This window comes from Apium graveolens, chromosome 11, assembly GCF_009905375.1.
Source record: "Apium graveolens cultivar Ventura chromosome 11, ASM990537v1, whole genome shotgun sequence".
NCBI lineage: Eukaryota > Viridiplantae > Streptophyta > Magnoliopsida > Apiales > Apiaceae > Apium > Apium graveolens.
In genome coordinates, this window is record NC_133657.1 from 77735930 (window position 1) to 77755375 (window position 19446).

General features: G+C 42.0%; 1 protein-coding gene across 1 annotated transcript; it reads left to right on the forward strand.

The window, feature by feature from the left end:
* Positions 1-12409: 12409 nt before the first annotated feature.
* On the forward strand, positions 12410-16693 carry LOC141695624 (uncharacterized). The gene is made up of 4 exons (XM_074499858.1): positions 12410-12646; positions 13995-14813; positions 15357-15713; positions 16634-16693. The coding sequence occupies exons 1-4, from the start codon at positions 12410-12412 to the stop codon at positions 16691-16693; spliced, it is 1473 nt and encodes a 490-aa protein (XP_074355959.1).
* The last annotated feature ends 2753 nt before the right edge of the window (positions 16694-19446 follow it).

Consider the following 19446-nt stretch of genomic DNA (forward strand, 5'->3'; position numbering starts at 1 on the left):
CAGCAACATAATAAAATTAGAATTTACAATATATAATGATAAAAAATAACCATGCATCGCACATGTTATATACTCATATATTATAATAGACGAAATATTAAAAGTTTGATAGTCGGTCGGTCGGTACTCGCTGAAATTACTAAGATACCCTTACTTTATTGTTCTCATTTTAATTGATCGGTTGGTTAGTCAATTAATTCTAATTCTAATTGATATTGAAGTCAAATTACTCTAACAATTTTAAATCATATACAACTCTATATCATTATAATTGATATAAAAGTTAACTTTTTTTTACCAATTTAACTTCTAATTCATATTAAGTTATATATTATTCTAGTTGATATTTCGGGTTAAAATAAAATTATCTTATGGATCAAGGCTTAAAAATTCGGAATAACGGGCCTCGGGCTATAAACAAAACATTTAAAAGTTCTGTAGTCGACCGATACTTGCTAAAATTACTTAATTACTCTTATTTAATTATTTTAATTTTAATTAGTCGGTTGGTTTTTTAAATCATATTATTTAAAATTTTAAATGACAAAATTAAGAATTCAATTCAAATTTTTTTTCAGAAATTATATAATCTTAAATAGTATATGTGCAATTCGTATATCGCACGGGTTTTAAGCTAGTGATATTTAATAAATACTAGCCTATAACCCGTATCATGCACAGACTAATTATAATATTTGTAATTTCATTATTTTAATATTTTAAAAATAATTTATAAAAAATAATAATTATATATTATTAATATTAATGAAGTTAAAATACTTACGTATTAATTTGTATGTATTATTCTATTGAAATATATAAATTTAGATATTTAAAATCTTAAAAAGGTGCAGAGGGAAAGTGGAAGGCTTGAGTAGTGGTGTATGTGGATGATTTGATATTATTTTAATAATAATATTATTTTTTTTGAATTTTTTATGGATTTACAAATTATTTTGTTATATTATAATTTGAATTACCAAAATTAATTTTGGAAGTGTTTGGTTCCCTACAAAAGAAATAACAAAAAGGTTGAATGTAATTAGAAATTAAGTCGTATAATAATTTATAAAATTTGTAGTTATATTAGATACATGATTTATTTTTTTTATTCAAAATACATTTGTTTAAACTTTACTTTGGAATATGTTAACATACTTTTTAGAAAAGTGATAATCAACCGACCAAACGAAAATTTGTTTCGCTTATAACAGTATAGTAATATTATTATATTTTAATTTTTATGAATTTATTAATTATTTTGTTATATTATAATTTAAATTACTAAAATTAATTTTGAAAGTGTTTAGTTCCCTACAAAAGAGGTAACAAAGAGGTTGAGTGCGATTAGAAATTAAGTTGAATAATAATTCATAGAGTTTGTAGTTATATTATATACATGATTTAATTTTTTTACTTAAAATATATTTGTTTAAACTTTGATTTGAGAGTTATTAACATAATTTTTAGGAAGGTGGTAACCAATCGACCAAACGAAACCATGTTTCGCTTATAATAGTATAGTATAGATGTATTCTATAAAATTTATTTTATTTATTTTTTATTTGATTACAATTCTATTAAAATTATAAGCAACTCTTTTCTTGCTAATTAAAAATTATATCCTAACTTTTCAAACAAGTACTTGTATCTATACTATCTATTCTATACTATAATAATCGGAATCGGGTATAGTTTGGTATGACCTTTTTTTGTTGGTTTGATTATCCCCGTTTATGACCGTCAGATCTTTTTAATCAAGTGATCAGGATCATTAAATTCAAATACTAAAAAAATATACACCACTCAAACTCCCAGGTTCCCACCAACAACAAATATTTATATTATTATTTATACACTACTGAAAATCCCCCAGGTTCACACCTCACCAACAGACATTATCCAAGATTTAGGTTCGAATCCCTTAACAACAAATATTTATACTAATAAGGTAATGATCTAAAAAGAAATTTATTATAATTTTATATAATATAAAAATACTAATGAAGATTCGTGCATCACACGGGTTGTAAAGCTAGTATTACAAAAACATGAACCTGCTCTTCTGGGCGGGTCTAATAGCAAGTCCAAGATTGTACTAGTTGATGTCCCGTAAATATTATTAAATATTAATTTATAGCTCGTGCATATTTTCTAAAATTTAATTGTTTTTGGATTTTTTAAAATTTATTTTATAATTTTTAGTGTCTGGATTTTGTTATGTATGATGTTTTTAACACTGTTTTTATTTTTTATAGTTTTTTCTAAAATATTATTACAACAAATATGCAGTTATTAAGAATTGTACAAATATTGAATTTAATTACTTTTTTGGTGATTTAATTATTTGGCTATATATAGTAGAATATATAATTATATTCTATTTATGATTATATCCTTGTATCATATTTTAATGTTTTAATATTAATTGAACAAAATATTTTTTTTTATATTTATGATTGGTTGAACCTATAAAAAATCTTATTTATTGTATTAGGAGTTTGTATTTCATTTTTGTACCTTAAATTAGTAGTTGAGCAATGTAATATTTTTACAATTATGATTAGCCGAGCCTTTGAATAATCATATTATATCTAAGATTGTATTAGAACTTTGTATTTCATTCGTGTTTAAATAGTAGTAGAACAATATAATCATTTTCTATTTATGATAGTATTAAGATATACTTATTCTAATAAGATATCATCTTAACCGTCTATTTTTATTATATCATATCAACAGTTAACATTGTTTAATGTAATCATTTTTTGTTTATTATTGTATTAATAATATATTTAATCTGATAAAATACAATCTTAACCGTCTATATTTTACTATATCAGATCAATGGTTGAGATTATTTTTCTAGTACATGATCAAAGTTTTGGATAAAAAGTCCCTTATGCTTTTATATATAAAGGATATAATTACTTCTTCTTTAATAAAATCGATATTTAGTTCCATAAGCTAGGAAAACCCATTTGAGTATTGGCTTTTAGATCTACTACGGTTAAAATCTCGGATTTTGAAATAAAAAATAGGTTAAGATTCAAAATCTTTAGTCGAACATCATATCAGAATTTAGTGTTGTTAGTCCCAAAGTATCGTAGAAGGGGGGGTTGAATACGATACCTACAATCTTTTTCTATTCGTTTCAAGTTCTTCGTTATAAGTACGGAATCTAAATAGACATAAAATAAATCGAGGAATATATTATTTTATTAATATAAACCTTGAGGTTACTACAATATAATCAATGAATTGATTAGCTACAATAAATTCAACAGCACAGCTTTGTGCTTACAAGCTTGATAAATGAAGTCTTTAATGGAGCTCCTGTAAAACACTTTCTATTAGCTGAGGAAGATTACCAAAATGAAAATTACATTCATTTGCTGTTTTGTAGTCTTCAACTTGATTAGGACATGTGGCATCATTGAATCCACACATTTCCTTTGAATTTGCTGTAATTGATCTTTAATAAACACTTCAAGTGCTAACTGGAGACCAGTGGGAAAGTTGTGATGTTCCTAACTTACGACCACTAGGTAAAAATCCTGACTTAGAATATTTCTGAGTTGTGTAACCTGTGACCACAAGTAACGTGTATTACCTTAGAATATTTTTGCTCACATTCTAAGTTGCAACCCCTAACCTGCGACCATAGTATAATGATCCTTGCCTTAGAACATTTCTTTACATGACAACATGCGACCATTAAGCTGCGACCAAAGAGTATTGTGGTTTTGCCTTAGAACATTTTCCTCACTTTACAACCTGTGACCACTAAGCTGCGACCACAGGGAATTGAAGTTTTTCCTTAAAACATTTCCTTCACATTACAACATGCGACCACTAGGAAGAGATCTGACTTAGATTATTTTCATCTCTCAACCTACGACCATAAGATAATGTGGTTTCCTTAGGTTATTTTCCCTCTGTCTCCAATAGCTGTATCAATGAACCATTTCTTCTGAGTTACAGAATTAATTTTTTTCTGGAATATTAATGTTTGGTGCACTAGTCTGGTTCACAAACAAATAACATGAACTGATTTAATTCAATTCCTTTTGTACTACTGAGCTGATACATCTTGGATGGTTATTTCTAGCTTCAAACACTGAACCCCTGATCTTTAATACTTCAAATCAAACCATGTAACTGATACTATAATTCATTTGATGTCTTATTCTTTATGGATGCTTGAACATGTTAATGAACTTCTCCCCATGACTTGATTGTGGACTTAGAGAGTCATTTGCATCTTTTGATTCTTTGTATATTTCTTGTCTTCACCTTTAGGGTTTCTGTGCTTCATAATTTAATATTTTTTATCTGTTTCTCTATTTCATGTTGAGTTATAATTCCCCGATTACATATTATATTACATTATGCTTTACAATCTCCCCCTATTTGATTGTTAAAGTTTGACAAGCAAATCCTTAAGGATAATCCAACTGACATTAAGAAAAATTACAACCTCAAAACAGATAAAGATATTAAATACATTATGGATTACATATTCAATTCCAGGTTTCTTAAATTACAAGTTACAAAGAAGTGTTCCTCTAGCCTAATTAGATAATCTATGTCTTCTTTGTTTTTGTCTTTTTGAGCTTCTTGCCTTGACTCCCTTCTCCTTTTTGAGTGGGTTTAGTCTGAACAGACTTTCTCTGGAGAACTTTCCTTTTAGGATCTATTGATTTTGTTGAATCTGGGAGAGATGATCCTTTGTTTCCATTCAAAAGGTCATCCAGTCTAGCTTGGACCAAATCACGAGCTTCTATTTCAAGTGCATTAATGGGAGGTGGATTATTCAGTTCATTAAACATCATCTAAAGATATTTGATTTTGGAGCACATAGGAACAAGTTCAAACAACATTGTCGATCTTTTTGCCATTACGAAGACTGTTATCCTTTTAGAATGTCCTCATACTCTTTTGGTGTCTTTGATCGATTCTTCTTCTACTACCTCATCAAGTATCTTTATGATTGGAATAAAAACAATTTTGTGCTTCTTACATGTAGATAGTTTGACATCCATCAAGGCTTGATGTATTGATTCTGATCCACTTGTTCTGAAATCATTGATCTTAATCTTCGCTTTATTATTCTCAAAGACTAGATCTCCTTCATTATTAGTGTTGATGATAGGTTCACTATCTTTCAGAAGATTAATTTATGGCTCTCCATTTATGAACACCATCTCATGATAAGCTCTGTTAAGTTCCTTCATGTCTTTCTCTAAATCCCTGATCATTTTATCATTGATCCTGTAAGCATAAAGAACTTCAGTAGCTCTAAAGTCTGCTTCTGATCTTTTGACTCCTGGGGCCTCCAGTTTTGCTTTTTTGCTCCTGAGTTGACTTTCCAGAAAAGTGAGTTGTAGATAACGAATATATCTTATATGTTGATCATACATGGTGATGTTCTGCATTCTGCCATCTGCAAATACTTTGATCAAGAATGGATAAGAGAATGCTTGAGGAGACACATCCATCATCATCTTCCGAAGCTTGTCTCTGAAGTATTCAGTCTCATTCGTTTTCAACCAAGGGATTTTTGATGCTAAAACAAACAGTTCCACAATATTTAGCTTCTTCAATACACTAGTAGAGATCTTCATTTGAAGTCCATCTCTGTGGTTAACAGTGATTTTCCATCCATTCTGTATAATATTCAGAATGGTACCGGTGATTATCCTATTGAATTGATCATAAAACTCATGAATATTGGGATAATCCACTATGTACTTCTCCACAGTGTTTAGAAGATTCTTGTTGCCAGGGTCTAACTTATGATAGTTTTCAGGTTTGTCCATTTTCCTTTTTATCTCATCTCATTCCCTTCCTTTCCTATTAGCCTGAAGATATGATTCTCTTGCTTCCCTTGCTTCCCATCTTTCCTTTGACTCACTTGTAATTCAAGAAAGTAGTTCAACTCTCCCATCATGCTCATTTCATACTTACTCTGCATTAGCTTAGAAAATCTCTTGCAAAGATCATCATTAGTAGAGCCAAATATAATATCGTCAACATATACTTGAACTAATATCATATCAGATTCATGCATTTTATGAAACATAGTTTTATCTATAACACCACTAGTAAAACCATTTTCAAATAAAAACTCAGAGAGAGTATCATACCATATCCTTGGAGCTTACTTAAGACCATAGAGAACTTTGAATAAAAATTATACAAAGTCAGCCAAATTTGGATCTTCAAACCTGGAGGTTGTTCCACATACACTTCTTCTTCTAGCTCCCCATTCAGGATTGCACTCTTCACATCCATTTGATAAACATTGAAATCTGAATGTGCTGCAAATGCTAGATTCATCCTGATTGCCTCAAGTCTAGCTACCAGTCTGGCCTTGTTTCTCGTTACAAAGCCATCTTCATCTAACTTGTTTCTGAATACCCTTAGTGCCTATAACTGACTTATCTTTTGGACGGGGTACCAGCTTCCATACTTTCTTCCTTTCAAACTGATTGAGTTCCTCTTGCATATAAATAACACAATATGGATCTTCAAGTTCCTCATCCACTTTTTAGGTTCCATTTCTTAGAGGAATCCTGAAAAGTGACATTCATTCTGTGTGGCATGTCTAGTTCTCACTCCTATGTTAGGATCACCAATGATCAGTTCAAAGGGATGGTCTCTGTTCCAAACTCTTTGTCAAGGCATATAAGATCTAGATGTTTCCCCTTGTTCAACATGATGTTGAGTGTGAACTGTAGATCCTCTTTCTGCCCCCCTTAAGTTGCTTCCACCATGACTTAATGATTCTGATCTTTGAGTAGTAGTTGTTAAAGGGGTTCCTGTGTGATTGTCATAATCATTGTTTCCACCATTACCACCATTTGATCCAGGATCAACATTTCCATGTTCTATAGGTATAGCACTAGCAAACTCGGGTTCTTCTACATCCAAAGGATCATCTGAAAGATTTTCAAATTCGAGAGATTCATAATCCTTTTCTCTTTGTAGGCTTGCCAACTTGGTGTCGTCGAACGTTACATTAAGGCTTTCAATCACCTTCTGATCAGTAATCATATAAACCCTGTAAGCTTTAGATTACAGAGAATAGCCAAGAAATATTTTTTCTTCCGCTTTATCATCAAACTTTCCCAGATGCTCATTTCCTTCTTTCAGCACAAAATATTTAGCTCCAAACACATGAAAGTATATTAGTGTTGGTTTCTTGTCAGCCATAATCTCATAAGGAGTCTTTTCATGATATTTATTAATCAGGGTATGATTTTGTATGTAACACGCTGTGTTGACAGCTTTAGCCCAAAAGTAGGTAGAAAGCCTTGATTCACCTAGCATAGTCCTTACTGCTTCAACCAAGGTTCGATTCTTCCTTTCTACTACTCTATTTTTTTGAGGAGTTCTTGGGGCAGAGTACTATCTCAAAATACCTTTCTCTGTACATAATTCATTTGGAACTGCATTCTTGAACTCTGTCCCATTGTCTGATCTGATCTTTCTGACATGTAATTTTGCTTCCAACTCAATCTTCTTTATATGATTAACTATCATCTGTGGTGCTTCATCCTTTAATTGCAAGAATAACACTCATGTGTATTTGGAGTAATCATCGACTATCACTAAAGCATATCTTTTCCTTGATAGTGACAACACATTCACTAGACCAAATAAATCCATGTGAATTAACTAAAGAGGTTCAGTTATAATTGTCATTTCCTTGATTCTATGTGATGCTTTCTTTGACTTCCCTTTTTCACATGTTTCACAGAGTCCTTCTTGACAGAATTCCATCTGTGGTAGTCCTCACACCAATTTCCTCTTAACCAGAGATTTCATTGTCGTGAAGTTCAAGTTCGAGAGCTTCTTATGCCATAGCCAACTTTGTTCTGATAAAGCTTTGCTGTAAAAACATCTCATTACTCTATCACAGGTAGACTTCAAGTCAGCTACAAACATATTACCTTTTCTTACTCCCGGTAGAGCAAGCTTCTCATCTTTCCTGTGAGTGATCAAACATCTTTCAGGTCTAAAGTCAACATTGTATCCTTTGTCACAAAACTGAATGACACTCAGAAGATTATGCTTCAATCCTTCCACAAGAGAGATGTTTTCAATGATGAAATTAACAATTTACAAATTGCCATATCCCTTAGTAAATCCTTTGATGTCATCTCCAAAGGTAACTATAGGGCCAGCTTTCTCAACCACACCTGTGAGCAGGGACTTTTCTCATGTCATGTGCCTAGAACAACCACTTTCCAAAATCCACATGATCTTTTCCTTTCAAACCTTACCCTGCAAACACAAATTAGTTAAGAAGACTTTGGTACCCAAGTTTTCTTGGGTCCTGAAGGTTTAGGGGTAGAAACAGAACAAATGAAACCTTAACAAGCTTAGCTTTCACTATGACTGACTCCTTCTCAATGCTAGTCTCAACAGAGTTATCAGACTTAGAGATAAGAGGTACTACAATCTTGGCCTATGTGTGCTCATACTCATGCTTGTCTTAGTGTTAGTGCAAGTGCTAGCAGATGCATGAAAAGCTTTAAAATACCCAGACATGGTAACAAATGCACATGGCTTACAACCAACTATGCCACAAGACTCATGAAAATTAGGCATGTTAGACATGATAGGTGTTATGCCCGCTTTCGGCCATGGGCCCTAAACAGGTCCCTGTGGGTGCACTAAATAGCTGGACTCTTGTGTGTGGGCTAGAACCATGGATTTATATGACTTGGGCCAGCACATGCGGGCTGGGCTCGTAACATGCGAGCTGGGTTCACATGCGGGCTGGGCTCGTAACATGCGAGCTGGGTTCACATGCGAGCTGGGCTCATGACATGAGAGCTGGGCTCAAACATGCGAGCTGGGCTCAAGTAAGGACATGCGAGCTGGGCTCACACATGTAAGGTGAGCTCACATTTGTCATTTGGGCTCTCATATGCGAGCTGAGCTCGGTTGTGCCCACGCGAGGTGGGCTCAGGTGCCTTCATGCGAGGTGGGCTTAGCTGCCCACATGCGGGCTGAGCTCATGAGCCCACATCTTATAGAAACAGAGGTAACATTATATTTATTATTTGAAGGCGGTGCGGGCCGAGGTGACCAGGCCGGGCCGCATTGAAAGACTTTGTGTGCAACATGGAAAGTGACTCATAGATGACTGAGTTGCTCGTAGATTTCGGGGTCGACACGGGTTGTTCCTACAATCACGGGAAGGATTGCGGAGATGCCGCGAGATTGTAGGAAGCGTGTGGAGCCGATCGAGATTTACGTGACTAATTGGCTGAAGGCCTGACTTTATCGTGGGCTTGGGCTGCACGGGCTGAAGAGTCCTAACCCTAGCCTACGTGACTTGTTCCCCAAGAACTATGTGAGGCTTGATCCCTATAAATAGGGTACGTAGGCACTTGTATGGGACATGAGTCGACACTTGATAGAGAATAACAAACCCTATTCTTTCTTAAGGAGTCCACATACAAGCTCAGCCACCACCAAACAACCTTCCTCCGCCCTCAAACACTGTCCTTGATCTTTGTTCCGCCCATTAACCTCCACAACATTGTTATACGAAATTCTCCCTATAACATTTGGCGCTAGAAGGAGGGGGACGTTCATCTTAGGGAGAAAGATGACCAAAGAAAGCAAGCAAGCGACGACACCAGGGAGCGGAGGCAAGAAGGACCCTACTTTCGAACACACGCCCCCAGAGAATCAGGCGCCACCTCCACCAATTGCAACCGTGGACGTGCAGGCTGTGATGACGTATCTCGAAGGGCTGGCCGATCAGATGAATCAGATCAACGCCCGAATGTCAAAGGTAGAAATAAGCTCGGTCCGGAACGCCAAGCGTAAGGCGCGCCGCCTCAAGGTCTCACAGCGTAGCTGGAAGGGCAAAGGCCCTCAGAAGAAGCCGATCCACGATTTTGATGACGTGGAAACCGAGACCAAACAGAAGAAAGAAACATCACGCGAAAAGGAAGATATACCCCGAGGCCATGATGAGCGGGGCAGCCAGATCTCTACGAGATCGGGGCCGAAGCCAGCTTCATCTGAGGCAAGGTCAACTAGCGTGCTAGACCGAGTGGGTAGAAAACTAAGCGAACATGACCTCAGGCTCAAATTGGAGAATTGTAAGAAGGAGAGAGAAGAGAAAGAGCCCGTGGATAAAAGAGGCTCGAAAAGGGAACGGGCAACGACCCCTCCGGAAAGACGTCAACACACCTCACCCAGGAGGGAGGAGCGACATAGACGCAGATACAATCGTGAAGAGGAGTCGCAGGACCGAGCTGGAGGTGGGGGACGCCGCGAACGACCTCAGGGCTCACATCATTCGAGTAATGTGGGAGGTGACAGAGAAGGGGAAGTTGTTAGAGTAAGGGACCTGAGAAGGATCTTAGATGAGATGGAGCAAGAGAAGAGAGGGCCCCCTGCTTCGGCTGCCCCCTCTCCGTTTACGGCTGCTATCCGATCATCCCCCCTACCTCGGGTGTTTAGGCACAACCCCGACCTTCTATTCAACGGCGAAGCCGACCCGGTGGAGTACCTTATTCAATTTAACACTGAGATGGAAGTCTATCAGGTGCCGGAGATGACCCGTTGCAGACTCTTCGCGGCATCACTCAGAGGTAGCGCCCAACAATGGTTCTCCAAGTTGGGACCGGCTAGCATAAGAACGTGGAGGCAATTGGAGGACTTGTTCGTCAGACAATTTCAGTCGACCCTCCACTATTCGCCTCCTGTGGCCACGTTAGCCAACATCAAGCAAAGGGAGGGGGAGCCCTTGGCAGAATACTTTCGTCGGTTCAACGCCGAGGTCCCCAAGGTGAGAGGAGCCAGTGAGGAGACCATCAAAAATTTCTTGATAGCAGGGCTGAAAGAAGGATCGAAATTTTGGAAGAGCCTCCAAGCGAGTGAGCCGAGGACCTTGGATGAGTTCTATGAGCAAGCCGAACCCTTCAAGAGGGTAGAGAAATCAATGAGAGAGCTGAAAATCAGCGAAAGCTATCGAGACAAGAGGGACCGATCCTCAAGCCCTGACGAAAGGAGGAAGACATATCGGCGTAGTTCGAGCCCGAAAAAGTCTGCCCGTGGCAAAGAGACCACAAAAGATTCGGGAAGGCCTTATACAAGCAAATGGCAGACACACACCCCTCTGGTAGCCTCTATCGACCACATATATGCTACATATGTGGGGAAGGGGGTATTCAGGAAGGCAACTCCTCTCACAGACTACAATAAAAGAGACACTTCAAAGTATTGTGCATACCATGAGGCCACCGGACACGATACAGTTGATTGTAGACAACTAAAGGATGAGATCGAGACTTTGATTAGACAAGGGAAGCTTACGGAGTGGGTTGTCAAGGAGGTTCGAAGACACAGGACGGATTATCATACCGTCCCTCCTCCACCCCCAGAAGACAAAGAAAGGGTCCCTCGGGCTGGTAGTAGTATTCATATTATTCTAGGCGGGTCTCACATTGGTGGAGACAGCCGGAAGGCGATGGACAGATATGCCCGGGAAGCAAAGGACAAGCCGCTCACCAACGTCAATCATCTAAGCCAAAGGCCCCCGGAGCTCTTTGAAAGGGAGGTCGATGATATCGTGTTTAAAGAGAATGATGCAAAATGGGTGCATTACCCTCATACCGATGCCCTAGTCATAAAAATGAAGATTGGGACGGTGATTGTTCACCGAGCAATGGTGGACACCGGGAGCTCGGCTGATGTTTTGACTTATGATGCCTACAAAAAACTGGGATTATTGGATAGAGAATTAACCTCAACAGGTGGGCACCTGTACGGGTTCAGGGGAGACTTGATCGGAGTGAAAGGGACAATTCGGCTCCCGGTGACCATAGGAGAGGAGCCTCATGTGGCCACCCAGATCGCTATGTTTACAGTCGTAGACCAGCCTTGTGCCTACAATGTTATAGTGGGCAGACCCCTTATGAGGGCAATGAGGATGGTGACCTCGATCCATCATATGACGATAAAATTCCCAACCCCCATGGGGGTAGGCATCTTGAAGAGCTGTCAATACGAATCCAGGGTCTGCTACAACCATGCACTCAAAGCGGCCGAGTCAAGAAATGCCTCAAGGGAGATAGCTGAAGCAGGTGAGTGCGACATCCCCATGGAAGAGGCAGAGGGCAGGAAAAGAATACGTCCTGAGGGCCACGAGACTTGTAATTTGATTTCAATTGAGGAGTTGCCCGAGAACTACTTCGAGCACATGGGAATTCATGTGGAACCACGCCCAGGGGCCTTACTAATGGAAGCATCTCAGCCCATCATGTTGATACAAGAGGGGATTGTAGAGGAAGCAAGTGATGAAGAAGAGAGCCCATAACAAATCACTGCAACACTTAGGAGAGGGAAGTGGGCACACAAAGAAACAACAATCACTATGGACCCACCCGACGGAATCACTCGAACTGTAACTGCGACCTCTGAACGCTTGATAAACCCGACCCAAGCTCACCAAACCGAGCTCAAGGATGCGGAAGGTTTGGCAATCACGGAAATGGAAAAAACTAGCGAGGCTCGAGCAGATCTAGACCCGAGAATGCCCTCAATGGTCGAGAGGGCCGGGGCCACAGAGGACACAATCCCGATCTTGGTAGACCCAAATGATCCCTCCAAGGTACTCAGAATAGGCTCTAACCTAAGTCCTGACTTGAGAGAGGATCTAGCCCGCTTCCTAAGGGAGAATTTGGATGTCTTTGCATGGTCACACTCCGATATGATAGGGATTGACCCAAATGTCATGTGCCACCGGCTCAACTTGGACCCGAAAAAGAAGGGGGTTAGGCAAAAGAGACGGCCGATTAGTGGAGAGAGGGCAGAGGCCCTCAGAGAAGAAGTGGATAGATTAATGGAGGCAGGACTTGTGAGAGAAGCCTTCTACCCCGTGTGGCTGGCCAACCCTGTGCTTGTCAAGAAGCCCAATGGCAAGTGGAGGACATGTGTAGACTTCACCGACCTGAACAAAGCTTGCCCGAAGGACAGCTTTCCTCTACCCCGAATCGACCAGCTGGTTGATTCCACGGCTGGGCACGCGCTGCTTAGTTTTATGGATGCTTATTCGGGATATAACCAAATCCTCATGTATGGGCCAGATCAGGAGCACACCTCCTTTATTACTGATCGGGGCCTTTACTGTTACATCGGGATGCCCTTCGGGCTCCTTAATGCGGGGGCAACCTATCAGATGCTGGTGAATAATATGTTCAAACATCAATTGGGGAAGACTATGGAGGCCTATGTAGACGACATGCTGGTGAAATCGAAAGAAGCGAGGGATCATGTCCGCCACCTGGCAGAAATGTTCCAGATCCTAAGGGAGTCAGAATGAAACTCAACCCCCAGAAATGCGTGTTCGGGGTTGAATCGGGGAAGTTTTTGGGATTTATTGTCAACCATAGAGGCATTGAGGCCAACCCAGCCAAGATACAAGCCCTACTCGAGATGAGATCCCCTCGACGGGTGAAGGATGTTCAAAGCTTAAGGGACGAGTGGCTGCCTTAAACCGCTTCGTCTCAAAATCCTCCGATAAATGCCAAGAGTTCTTCAAAGCAATCAAAGGAGTGGGGAGGAACTTTAAGTGGACCGAAGAATGTGAGGAAGCCTTTCAGAACATAAAGAAGCATCTCAGTAGCCCTCCCATGTTGTCCAACCCAAAAGCAGGAGAAACTTTGATCCTATACTTGGCCGTCTCCGACTTTGCAATAAGTGCAGTATTAGTCCGAGAGGAGGATGGTGTCCAGCTCCCGGTATATTATGTGAGTAAAAGGCTAGCCGATGCCGAGACTCGATACACAAGCCTCGAAAAGCTAGCGTATGCTCTGATTCTGGCCTCCCGAAAACTCAGGCCCTATTTTCAGGCACATAAGATAGAAGTGCGAACCTCCTACCCCCTCAGACAAGTGATGCATAGACCAGAATCTTCTGGTCGAATGTTGAAGTGGACGGTTGAGCTCGGCCAATTCGAGGTGGATTATAAGCCAAGGACTGCGATCAAAGGCCAAGCCCTGGCCGATTTTGTGCTAGAATTTCCCCCACATCAAGAAGTGGAGCCGGGAGCCCTTGTTGTTATACCTAGCACAGAAGAAGTTGGACTGGAGAGACAAAATAGTGCCCCATGGTGGAGCCTATATGTGGATGGTGCCTCTAACGGTGATGGAGCAGGAGCTGGAATCGAGCTAATCAGCCCAGAGGCTCACAAAATCAGACATGCGACCCATCTGGCCTTTCATGCAACCAACAATGATGCTGAGTATGAGGCCCTGATCAACGGTCTCAAGCTAGCTTTGGAAATGAAGGTCGAGAATTTGAATGTGTTTAGTGACTCCATGATTGTGGTCTATCAGATAAATGGGGGGTATCAAGCTAAGGGGCCGAGAACAGAGCTTTACCTGAAGTGCGCACAGAGGATAATCGCAAGATTCAACGAGGTGAGGCTGGAACTAATCCCGCGTGGGCAGAATGAAGGCGCGGACAAGCTAGCTAAGCTCGGCTCACGCCGCGAGAGCACTTTGCTAGGGACCGTGCCCCTTGATATACAGAGGCAACCTAGTGTGCCCGAGCACGAGGTGGGCAGCCTCAATAATGAGCTCGGCCCCACGTGGATGACATCTATTCTAGCATACATAAGAGAAGGTTCACTTCCGGACGAAAAGAACGAGGCAAGGAGAATAAAATACAAAGCAACCCGCTATATGATATACGACGAGATTCTATACAGAAGAGGGTTCAGTGTTCCTCTTCTCAAATGCATACATGGGGAGGAATGCAACTACATCCTAAGGGAAGTACACGAGGGTATTTATGGCAATCACTCGGGGGGTAGCTCTCTAGCTCAGAAAATCCTCCGTCAAGGGTACTACTGGCCAACGCTGAAAAAAGACGCCTTTGAATTCTCCCGAGCTTGTGATAAGTGTCAGCGATATGCCAATTATTACAACAACCCCGTGGCCTCTCTCACATCCCTCATGAGCCCCTGGCCCTTCTCCATGTGGGGAATTGATCTGATTGGGGAACTCCCAAAGGCCAGGGGAGGCGTCAAGTATGCGGTAGTTGCGGTAGACTATTTCACTAAGTGGGCAGAGGCCGAGCCCCTAGCCACTATCACAGCGAGAAAGCTCAGGGAGTTTGTATACAGGGCTATTGTATGTCACTATGGCATCCCTTACAAGCTGATATCTGACAATGGGAAACAATTTGATAGCAAGGAGATGCGAGAGTTTTGTGAGCAGCTGGGGATTCAGAAGAGCTTTAGCGCAGTCTGCCACCCCCAGAGTAACGGGCAGACAGAGGCTGTTAATAAAATCATTAAGCATACCTTAAAGGCAAAGCTTGAAGAGAAGAAAGGAGCATGGCCAGAAGAACTCGCCCAGATCCTATGGTCTTACAACACTACACCCCGAACCACAACTGGAGAGACCCCTTTCTCTCTGGTGTATGGGTGTGAAGCTATGGTGCCCGTTGAAGTGGGAGCAGGATCTTTTCGAAGGGACAACTATGACTCAGAGGCAAACGAGGTCAATCATCGGCTCTATTTGGATATGATCGAAGAAACTCGAGAAGAGGCTCAGATCAGGATTGCGGCATATCAGCAGAGGACAGCTAGGCATTACAACAGTAAGGTTCGAGCCCGAACTTTCAAGGTGGGAGATTTAGTTCTGCGCCGGGTCATGCCAAATACCAAGGTGGTGAGTCACGGAGTCTTGGGAGCAAATTGGGAAGGCCCTTACAAGATAAAATCGGTGCTCTGGGAGGGAACCTACCACCTCAATGATATGCAAGACAAGTTGATTCCAAGAGCCTGGAACGCGGAACACCTTCGCAAGTATTATCAGTAATATTATTCTTTTCAGACTTAGTATTATCTTCAAATATTCCTAAGTCTCGGGGGGTAGTGCCATATAGGTGCCTCCTTGAGACCACAAGCATGTATTCCTTTCACTTCCCATTATCTATGAATAAACGATTGATCTCTATTTGTGCACTTGATATTTTAACTTCTGTTAATAGATTAAATACCCAGCAGGGGACCCCATCCTTGGGAACCCATGCGAGGACAGAACAGTTGTTTTATTAACATGTTAAATCAAGCTGGGCCCCGACCTGCTTGATGCCAAGAACATGAAACGAGCCGGGCCACGACCCGCTTAGACAAATACGAACACATAGTAGATAAAAGATATGGATAGAGATATAGGCCCGCGATGCGAACTCATACCCTGGCCCTCAAAACCATAAATGCGACCCAGGGGGCCCAGCCCTCCATCAAATATACTCAAAGTCGCATGATGCGAGGAGAAGACACATGCGAGCTCCTAGTGCGAGCACACCTACAACACCTGCGAGTCGATGCGGGCTTGTTCCACTTGGCATTCTCTTTCAATGGTCGTTTGATTGAACAAATGACACGAGCTGAATAAATTGGGCTCGCGGTGAAGGGGTAACGCTCGCCATAAGCGGCCAGAGTTATGATTACTTTTTGGTCAGTAGAAGTATGGTAAAAAAAAAAAAGAAAAAAAAATAGCTAGCACCGTAAAGACATACACGGGCACAAAAAACTTAGACATTTTATACAAACAAAAGTTAAATAAGTTATGCCCCGAGGCAGAATATTTCAAATACAAGCGCGAGGCGAGAGGGGTGCCCGCTTACCCAGTCAAAAGTCTAGTTCTAATCAAAATTACATCAAGGGTTATCAGCCTCTGCTCCCTCACGATTTTCACCAGTGACCTGGGCCTTCTCGGCCGCGAGCCGAGCCTCCTCAGCAATTTGGGCATCCCTCTCCATCTCCAGCTTCAACTTGTCAGCATGCCTCGCTGTGCTCGCACCCAGAGCCGCCCAATCGAAGTCAGGAACCTTCTTCATAAAGACTTTCATGAAATTCCTGGCCCCCAGGTTCCTAGCATCAGCGAGGGCGGCCTCACGGCCCTTGGTCAGGGCAGAGACTGATCCCTCCAGCTCGAGCACCCTCTCCTCGAGGGCATCCTTCTCCTTCTTACATGCCTCAGCAGCCAGGTCATGAGCCTCCTTCTGCTCCCTTAGGGCCTTGTCGTGAGCAGCGTTCAGGTTAACTATCTTCTGATTATAGTTGTTCACCAGCGTAACTTTCTCTTGCCCGTGCTCAGCGACCTTACTCTGAAGGGACTTGACTTTAGCCTCGAGCTTTGTGTTGATCTGGCTGAGGGCTCGCATCTCTCGAGCCTTAGATAACTGACGATAGTATACTTCGGCCGCGGCTCGAGAGAGTGCATCCTGGTTAACCTCGAAAGCAGAAGAAGACCAATCCTTTAAATCCTGCTCGCTGATATGACCTTGGGCGAGCCGGCCGAATGTGGTCGCAACCATATTGGCAGAAGAAGAAGAGGGAAGAGGAGCATCAGAGGGAGCAGCTTTCTTTGGCTCAGGCTCGCCAGTTTTTCCTTCTTTACCTCTATGCCTCTTTAGTCGAGGAGAGGGCCCTGAATCCTTGAGATGCTCGGAGAGAGTAGTCATGCGGGCCGGAGGATTGGCCTGAGAGCGAGCCCTTGTGCTCGCAGCTGCGGGCTGAAATGGGCCCGAGGCCGCAGCCTGCTCAGCCTCTTCCATGAAGGGGATAGGGGAGATGGCCATTTCTGAAAAAAGAAAACAACAAAGCAATAGATTAGTCACAGCAAGATGCAAAGGAAAGAAGTAATACGAGCAGGTGAAAAATACGGAGAATTAAAGTGCGATGTGAAACGAGATGCATGCAGGAAAAGTGAGCACACGAGCACACGAGCTCGCACATGCGAGCAGCCAGGCCCGGACGTGCGGGCCTGATATTCTTACCCTTTCTGGATCTCTTCCTAGATTTCTTCTGTGGAGTCAGCCTCACTCCTTCCTTCAAAAACCCACATGCGACCAGATTGGAGGTCGTTATGAGTTTTCGGATGTCCCGGTCCGCCTTAGGAAGGTTTAGAAGACTGTCCGCGTTTATCTTTTCCTGTCCTACAAGGACAGTGTGAGGCGGGGTGGCTGGAGATAAAAGAAATTCTTGTTAAAAGGAAAGAGCTATGGTAGAAGAGACGAGAGCGGGCAGGAGAAAACTTACATGGATTATAATAAAAATGAGTCTGGACTCGAGGCACCTCGTGGATATAGAAGTAAGGGCTTTTCCACTTCCCTGAGTTGCTCGGCCCGTTGTGGATGAGGTTCTTCTTGTTGAAGCACGGCCAGACAGAGAAGTAGAAATACCCAAAGTCGTTAGGAGAATGCTTCAAATGGAGGAAGTAACCCAGCTGCCTCGCGGTTAGAGAAGGGTACCCGCATTTGTGGTACATGATGTACAATGCGAGGGCGGCCCGGTATCCGTTTGGATTGATCTGAAGGGGTGCGAGCTGGAAGTACTCGCAAACATCTTTGATGAAGGGATGAAGAGGAGAGGAGATTCCCAGCCTTAATAGGAAGGTAGACAAGACCATGCGAGGCACCCTGCCTCCATTCTCCGAGTGATTGAATCTATAGCATCTCATATGAGGTAGGGGCAAGATAATATGGCCCTCGAGCTGAAACTGCTCAATGTGCTCAGCCAGATGTTTCTGAGTTAGCGAGGTAGGCAGGTCGCGGCAAGCGAGCACCTTAACCTCCTCGTTTGCAGTTGAGCTCTCCTCCCCATCAGGAATGATCTGCCTTTTGAAAACAATCTCACCCTCGAGCTCGGGCTGGGCAGGAGGCACATAAGGCTCAGGAGAGGCCGCAGGGGCATAATTATAGTTACAAATCTTGTACTGACTTGTAACATCTGCCACCTCCTCGCTCTGAGGAGAGTCATAGGACCAATGCGAGCCGTCCTCTTCACCCTCGAGTCCCAAGATGGGATATTCAGCAGCTACAGGCTCTTTTCCTTTCTTCCTGGTGTCATAGTATGCACTCCCCAGGTCGCTGTCAGTTGATTCTGAGTCAAGGTGAATGGGGTCGAGGTGGTTAGCTGCTGCTTGCCTCAGACGGGCTGCCCTCTCTTCGGCCATTTCTCTTAAAATCTCCTCGGCTCGGTCCTTATCCAAGGGAGCAGGCTCGCGGTTTAGCAGCTCTTCTACCCCAAGGGAGGCTGGAATATGAGAGAGGTCCACGGGCCTATTTCTCCAATTATATATATTCTTCTCCCTGGTAAAATCCTCAGGGTTCGGGTCGAGGTGAATATCAAGCGAGCCGGATCCAGCTGCTCGCATCGAGTTCTCAACTCTGGCAATATTCAAAGCCCCTTGAGGGGTGATAGCTGAGCCGGGAGAGATAGGTTGGCTAAGACGACCAGAAAGAGAGGTCAGCTCGCGTTGGAAGTCCTTGGAGCCTCGCTGCTCAGGAGGGTATTGGTTTAATGGAGATGGAGTAGCTGAAGAGCAAGCCGGGCTAGCAGAGGTGCGAGCCGGGCTCGAGGAAGAGCGAGATGATCCATAGGAGCGGGCT